This window comes from Podarcis cretensis, assembly GCF_951804945.1.
Source record: "Podarcis cretensis genome assembly, chromosome: 6".
NCBI lineage: Eukaryota > Metazoa > Chordata > Lepidosauria > Squamata > Lacertidae > Podarcis > Podarcis cretensis.
In genome coordinates, this window is record NC_137175.1 from 20239650 (window position 1) to 20247957 (window position 8308).

At 49.4% G+C, this 8308-nt stretch overlaps 1 protein-coding gene across 1 annotated transcript; it reads right to left on the minus strand.

Annotated features, from left to right (window-relative positions):
• Positions 1–2615: 2615 nt before the first annotated feature.
• SNAI1 (snail family transcriptional repressor 1) lies at positions 2616–7730 on the minus strand. The gene is made up of 3 exons (XM_079982540.1): positions 7495–7730; positions 5995–6510; positions 2616–3877 (listed from the first exon to the last, which is right to left on the minus strand). Exons 1-3 carry the CDS (start codon positions 7571–7573, stop codon positions 3696–3698), a joined length of 777 nt encoding a protein of 258 aa, XP_079838666.1. The 5' UTR covers positions 7574–7730; the 3' UTR covers positions 2616–3695.
• Between the last annotated feature and the right edge of the window lie 578 nt (positions 7731–8308).

Below are 8308 nucleotides of genomic sequence, written 5' to 3' on the forward strand. Positions count from 1 at the left end.
AACTTTATCCTCAATCAGCATATTAGCACCAGAGCTTTGGGGGCTGGGCTGGAAGGGCAATGGGTACAGCAGGGACATTTCCGACCAACATTGTGCCTTGAATTGTGTGGCCAGTTCAGTCTGTGCTGGACATGCTCTGCTATGGCAACTCTTTGATGAGAAGTCTATCAACGGCTATAAGTCACGAGAGTCAAAAATAGAACATCTGCCTTTAATAACTAGAGTGCAGAAGTTGTGGCTCTCCTGATGTTATGGGGCAACTACTCCCATAATCCTTGACCATTGGCCCAGCCAAGGGGCTGATGGGAACTGGAATCAGACAACATCTGGAGGGCCACAGGTTCTTCATCCCAGCTTTAGAGACAGTGTACCTCTTTTGATTGCCAGATGGTGTAGACCAGACATGTTCAACCGGTCGATCACGATTTACCGGTCAACTGCTGGCTGTCACTGGTCGATCCTGGTCTAAAAAAGCTCAACAACTCTGGTCAATCCAATGGGTAGATCACTGCCAGGTTATTTACAGTGGGAGTTGTTCTTGGAAGTAGGACACCCCTGGTGTAGACAAACAGGGCATGTATTTCTCCATCATTGCTTCGCTTGCAGGCTTCCCAGGGAAAGACTATGGTGGAAAGACTATGCTGGACAAGACAGACCTTGGGAATGATCCAGGCAAGCAGAGCTTCTTTTTCTAAGTCAGTGGGCAAGTGGCCAGTGGAAGTCCAGCTCATTGCATTAAATTACAAGGCTCCGCAGAGGTGTGTTTTGAGTAGCTGCTCCACAATTACAGAGGCCCTCATGGAAGTTCACCAAAGTAACTCCAGGATGCAATCCAAGTTATGTATTTTTTCCCAACTGAGCTGGCGTTTGATGAACTGGCTAAGCAATCCTCAAAAGTACTAATTTCATTTTTTTTTCCCTGCAGGGAGGGACACCCAGCCAAAAATTAACACTTCCTTTTACTGCACTAAGCAGAAGTGATGCTGGTGTAACTCAGAATGCTTATGTGGCCTGCTTGCTATAAAAACCGAGGCCTGACGCTCCAGAAAGCTTCTGCTCTGGAGGGCAGGACCCAGACCAATGGATTCAAGCTTCAGGCCTCAAGTTTTATAGTTAAGATTCCAGCATTGCAGGGGGTTGGACTAGATCACCCTCTGGGATCCCTTCCGACTCTACAATTCTATGTCAAGAGTTGTTAGCAAGCAACCCAGCTGCACACCCCACTTCCAAAAGAATCCTTCCCACTAGTGCAATTCCAAGATGCATAAATTTCACCAGGATATCATGGAAATACTTCCATTTGTGCAACCTACTAAAAGCTGTTAATTATTTTCCAAGGGAAATGGCAGAGGTCCCATTGTCAGAGTGTCTAGACAAAGCACTAATATCCGGCAAAAAATGCTCATCGGGGAAAGGGATTGCATAATGTAAGTTATAGGAGGGAAAAAATATAAGGCATGGCAGCTTTTGTCTTCAGCCCAGGGGCAAAAGGTAAAGGTAAAGGTACCCCTGCCCGTACGGGCCAGTCGTGACCGACTCTGGGGTTGCGCGCCCATCTCGCTTAAGAGGCCGGGGGCCAGCGCTGTCCGGAGACACTTCCGGGTCACATGGCCAGCGTGACGAAGCTGCAGCTGGTGAGCCAGCACCAGCGCAGCACACGGAAACGCCGTTTACCTTCCCGCTATAAAGCGGTCCCTATTTATCTACTTGCACTTAAGAGTGCTTTCGAACTGCTAGGTGGGCAGGAGCTGGGACCGAAGGACGGGAGCTCACTCCACCGCGGGGATTCGAACTGCCGACCATACGATCGGCAAGTCCTAGGCGCTGAGGTTTTACCCACAGCGCCACCCGTGTCCCTCTGCCCAGGGGCAAGCTGGCTCCAAAAGGGAAAAAGCAAGGTAGCAAGGCTAAATCCTTGATTGGGTGACCTTGGGCCATTCAGTGTTTTTCAGCTTCACCTACCCCCCTCAGGGTTGTTATGAGGAAAAAGTGGAGAGAATAACATTGTACAGCACCTTACACTCTTTGGAAGAAAGGTGGGATACAATTGCTACAAGTAATAAAGGGCAGGGGTATCAATTTCTTTGGAAGAAGACCCTATGGCCGAGACTTCATATAGGGAAGGCAAGGTCACCCACTGTCTGCCCTCTCTATGTTCCAGTGAAGAGGAGTTTCATAAGATGGACATTTAACCAAAGACTGGGAATCGTCACTTTCCTGAGCTGGACATGCAATGCCAACTTTGATGGCTCTTGTCTATTCAAATGTTAGCTTACATCAGTGCAATATCTCAAAATGACTATCAAGGAACAGTGCACAGTGGGTAGGCTTTCCTGAATAAGTTGTTTACTAATGTGGCGCTCAATGTATTTGGCAAGTTCTCTTGTTCCAGCCTTACTGAAATGAGTAAGAAACGCATAGGAGTTTTTTCATTCAGTTCTTCCTAGCTGTGGATTGTTCACCCTGTTTTTAATAACAGAACAAGTTAGCAGACTTGGGTTAGTCAAGACTAACTTGTAGGGATTTAAGCACAGCTAACTTCTGCAGCGTTAAAGCATGTGATTTTACACTGGAATACAAGTCACCAGAAAGCAGAGTAATAGCACAAGACCAGATTATAAATTAACCATTTTATTGAATATCAATAAATTGTATATAATTATATATAAAAAAGTTTTGAATCAGTATAAAATCGTGGCACAAAAATATATAAATACCAGTGTACCTTTGAAATGTAAACATACCCTTTTCTCTTTTTTCCCCCTGTTGTTTATGATGTGGAAACAATGTACAAAAGAAAGATGCATTCAGGAGGCACCTGTCAATAACCATAAATAGTTCTTTTGGCACACACCTGTCAATGGGCAGCCTCTCTACACAGGCTGCTATTGTATCGCCTGACAAGTGCCTGCTATTAGTCACAGTTCTTTTGAAAAGCAGTTGTTAAAAGAAGTCATATTAACAGGTGCTTGAGTGCATAGCTGCTCTGTAAACAGGAGTCTTGTTTGAAATGGCTACCCAGTGCCTTCTATAGACATTGTTAATCTTTGAGGCATTGCAAATTATCATTGTGCTGGTGGGGGAAGCAGCTGCCTCGGAGCTAATGCAATACTGTATTACTGCATAGTTACACCTTCTTGGGAGGGTGTGTTTGGGGGGGGGTATATACAACGCTTAGAGCAAGAGAGAATTGAGTGGGGGTTGTTGGGAACACTTTGCTTTTGTCCTCCTTGAGAGGCATATCAATTCAGGGTCAACAGTTAACAGCAGATTATTTTTTCTTCCCCCAACACCCCCAGAAATAAAAATGAAAAAATACTGTGGTCCTTCAGGCCAGCTAGGTGTAAGGCTCAATACTGGGAGATGCTGAGCACTTTCTGAACAGTCCTTACACTAATAAAACATCAGAATGCTTGTTGTTTTTGCAAACCAGCCTCACTCTGCCTAAGAAGCATTCTGCCATGGCCAGGGAGTGTGGAACCAGACTTTTAAAACCAAAGAAAGAGGGAGAAATATTCTGAATGTCACTGCGAGGCCTGAAGCAGGTAGAAGACAAGTTTTGCCCTGGCAGCTGAACTCAAATGGGAAAAACTATATTCCTAGAGGCGCTAGTTACAATATATGCATTGGCATGGAGGAGAGTCTGTAGCATTTTTCTTCTTCTTCTTTTCCTAAGATGCAAGAGGGAAGATCTCTCAGCGCGCCCCAGTGCAGCCCGTTTCTTCATGTTTGTGGAGAAGTGACATTCTGGAGAAAGTCCGGGAGCAGGTTTTGCATTGGTACTTCTTGACATCCGAGTGAGTCTGCAGGTGGGCGCGGAGGTTGGAGCGGTCGGCAAAGGCCCTGTTGCAGTGTGTGCAGGAAAACGGTTTCTCGCCTATGGAGACAAAAGTAGAAGGGAACGTTAAACCCGAAGCTCCAAGGCTGGCCCATGCACCTGCAAGTATAATGGTTTGAAGAAACAGGTAACAAGAGGCCAAGCTAATGTATATTTAAATGAGGTACGCAGGATCAAACAGGTAAGAAAGAGTCAACCCATTTGTAAGCAGGTTGAAGCAGATGGAAATTAGTTCCCACCAATTTTGGTGGAATTTATTTCCATTTAAATGGCTTCAAGATCAGGTGTTAGGAGGAGTTTCATTGGAAGCTAAGCACTTTTCAGCCCCTGACTTCAAGGGGACAAATGCTTCTCTCTTCCATCGGCTAGATTTTGACCATGGATGGGACTTCAGTTTCAGTAAATTTACAAATTGATCCAGGAAGTAAGCTCTATAAACCATAGCAAGACTTAACTTTGAGTAAACATGCAGAGAAGTGGGCATTTGCTCCAGCAGGTAAGTCATTCAGAAGTCTTGTTTGACAGACTAAAAATAATAAATAATTCTGCATCGTGCAACATGCAAATTATCTCATCCGTTGGCTCACTGTGAGCTGTGCAAAACGCAAAGCACTAATTGCATCAGTCTGGCCGCCCTGGAAGCTTCACAGATCCAAGTATAGCTATATCCTTCCCAGAGCGGCTTCCCTGCCTCTCCACTCCTTCCTTCCCTCCACGCCCCCCTCCCCAGGCCCTGCACCACCCGCTTCAAACTCTTCCATGCTGAAAAGACTAAACAGGATGAATTCCTGTCAGAGAAGTTCTTTTGGAACTAACAAACAGGCGTGCTCAATTTGGAAAAAAGCATAATTAAGTCTTTCTGGCTTCCTTCAGGCAACATCTTTAGAACCTCTAAGAGGGTGTGAAATCAGCACCAAGTAACAATTAAACCATCCCGGCAACAGGCACAAAGGCCGGCTTGGAGGGAGATGCATTGTGAATGTGATACTCCTTGGATTAAAAGCTAAAAGAGCTTCCACAGCCTGGCAGCTGTGGAGTCTGGTGTTCAGCCTGGGGCGATACAGTAACAGGTGCACGGGGGGGGGGGGGGGAGCAGCATGGCTACATTAAAAGCACCTGCCTGGGCTGACCGGTCACCTCTCTCTCTCCCCCTCCCCCCTCCTTTCCAAGGTACTTCCCGCCTCCTCCAGCAGTTACCCATTAGTGGAACAATGCAAATCAACAAGGCCTGGAATGATGCATCCCAACAGCACCTTTTGTGCAGGGAGGCAAGTTTATTTCTCCTTGAACCGGAGGATTTGTGTGCCAGAGGGAAGCCCTCTGGGATGAGAGCTGTGTTCAAATGAAGCAATTAAAAGCACTATTCTCCCCTCCACAACCCCCCTGAGCAACACCTCGCTCATCCTTGGAATACAGGGAGCTAAAGTGAAGGTGGGGGTAAGGAAGGAAATGCCTCCTGCTTAAACCCCCAAGGAGAGTATTTCATTAGAGCCCATCCCCAGCCTCTGTGTTGACATTACACATGCCTGCAGCGTTGGACTGCGAGGCTCTCTGGTGCAAAGCCCTTTCCAGTCAGAGTGCCCCTTTGTGCAAGAGTGACTCAAGGACAGTTCACATGACTGAGCAGCCTGCTGAGCCGACAGGGTGGGTGTGCATGCCAAGTTTGCGGGCACGGTAACGTGATACAGATCACTTCCTCACCGCCACGGGCCCAGAGCACAGTGCACACTGCACGGTGCCAGGATGAGCCACATGGAAAGAGAAGGAAAGGGAGGAGGGACTGGGGTACATGCTGGACTAATCAGATAATTGCTTCACTATGTGGAGTTGGAATAAAAGCAACCAACAATCTGCCACAAACAGGAGCCCCCAATGTGCAAATCTGCTCTCATGCATTGTTTGCAAATAGGGAAGTGAATTTGGGAGGGATTGCAGGTGGATTTTGCTCAGAAATGTTGGTTAGCAAGTAATTTTTTTCAAAGAGAGAGAGAGAGAGAGAGAGAGAGAGAGAGAGAGAGAGAATCCCTTATCTCCTAGATAAACTGCATGCAGTGTTGACTTGAATCAGGTTGGAAGCAATGGGGAGAGGAGGAGGAGGGGTCTGGGGTGAGAGAAGAGATAAGAGTGACCAGAAACAAACAGAAGAATGGCTTTACCAGTGTGCGTTCTGATGTGGCCCTGCAGGAGCCAAGGCCTGGAGAAGGCTTTGCCGCAAATTTTACACACGCAGGGCAGGGTATGGCTTCGGATGTGCATCTTGAGAGCTCCCAGGCTCACGTACTCCTTCTCACAGTTTTTGCAGCTGAAAGATTTCCTGGCTTGGGAGTCGCAGTGCAATTGTCTGTGCTTGGAAAGGCCTGCAAAGGTGGAGTAGGACTTGTTGCATTGGCTGCAGTGGAATTTCTCCGCTTCGGTGGCAGAAGAAGCTGGGCTGGGTGGGTCAGAGGTCGTCTTGCCATCCTCCTCTTCGCTGGAGGTCAGGTCCAGAGGTTTGGAGCCAGGGCTGGGTGGAGAAGTGGCACTTTTCTTGTACTCCGGCTCAGAGGTGAAGAAATTGGAGAGCAGCCCTGTGTCCCATACAAGTGGAGGGTAGTAGGAACCAGCACTCAGCAGATCAGGCTGGGGGATGACTGAGATGGGGTACTTCTCATAAAAACACGGGGAGACGATCACTGCAAAGAGATTTTTTTAAAAGCCAATGGTTATCAAGTGAGCATGCAGCACTGGAGACAACTTAGGCAGGTGCTGGATCCTTCCCCATCCACAATATTCCCCACCCTCCAAGAATCAGAACTGTAGAGCTGGAAGGGACCCTGAGGATCATCTACTAGTCCTGGTAATGCAGGAATATGCAGCTGTCCCACACCGGGATCGAACCTGTAACCTTGCCGCTATGAGCATCACACTCTAGCCAACTGAGCTATTTGCTGGCTTAGCTCTCCCAGCGCCACCTGTTTTCCAGTACTTGGAAACAAAACCAACTTTCTTCAAGGTATATGATATCGTCACAACTAGGTTACTCACACAGCATGAATCTGAAGCAAGCAATAAACTCTCAAGTCGCCTAAGAAGCACCAGCATCACTAGGTTTGCACCAGGGTTAGGGTAGCTGTGGCCTCCAGTGGTTGTTGAGACTCCATCTCCCATCAACCCCAGCCACCATAACTTTATACTCAGGGGCGATGGGAGCTGTAGTGTAGCAGGTCCTCCCTCCCCGGTCTAGAACTTAACCGTGCTGTTCTAAACAAGTCTCCCCACCCTGTCCAACGGGACTGACTCCCAGCCAACTGCAGAAAGTTACCGCCAAACCTTGGAGACGTGAAAGAGCCGAAAGCCCAGTTAACATCTCCCTGCCATAGCAGCGGCTTCAGCGCTGCGTCACGGGCGCTCATCTGCCCCCAACAGGATATACCGCTTAAGTTTTAGCGATCGACCCATCCATGCTTAACCCTGAAGCAACCCGGGAACCCACCGAGCGCACGGATGACCCGAGGCTCACGCCCTCTCCGAGCGTCCACGTGCGCTCGCCCGCCCTGGGCGCACCAAATTGCGCCTGGCAGTCCCCCCGCCCCCCCCCCCAAACCAGCTCAGCGCTCAGCGCCGCCATCCCTCCTCCTTCTGGTCCATCCCTTCCCCACCCGGAGCAGCGCGCCTACCAGTCTGGCTTTCCAGTTCGCTGTAATTGGGCTTCTTGCTGGCCGAGAAATGCTTCTTCACCAGGAAAGAGCGCGGCATCTTGCTGGGGAGTCTGGCGGCGCCGAGGCGGCTCCAATCCAAGCACTGCGGAGGTCGGGAGTGGCGATGCCCTCGGTGCGTTTCTAAAGGGAGACTGCAAAAGAAACCAAACCTCGACGCGACCAGTCGGCGTGCTGCGAGCTCAGCGGCCAAAGCGCCAGCGCCACGGGCTAAATATGGGCCGGGCGGCAGGGGGCGAGGCGGATCCGCCCCCCGGTGTCACTTGGCAGCCAATGGGCAGAGGCAGGGAGGGGTCCGGAGGCTCGGCTTTTTCTAGCAGGTGCTCCCCGAGCGAAGCGCACTGGCTAGGATCGGGGTCCGTCGGAGCCGCAGAGAGAAGCTGGCAAAAAGGGGCTGATCCAGCCAAGATGTGGGCTTGGCTCATGAAAGCACGGGAAGAAAAGAGACACCCGGGGAATTGTGGGGGTGACAAGATAGGCCGGTGTGGCGCAAGCTTTCATGGCCGTCGGGGTTGCTTTTGCGGGGGGAAGAAATAAACGCCACTGATTTCACAGAGAGCTATAGTTAAGTAATAAGCGTGCCTGGTATTTGCAGCATTGGCTACACCCGTTTATTCCGAAGAACATCCAACCTAACGGCGCTTTCAGCTGGAGGCCCAATGGAACTTAAGAGAACTTACTTCTGAGTAGCCGCGGCTGGGGTGCAGCTGTTAGGGCGCTCCCTGTGCTAACCCTACGCAGGGGCTGTGCGTCAACAGTTTGCAGTTTTTCCTCC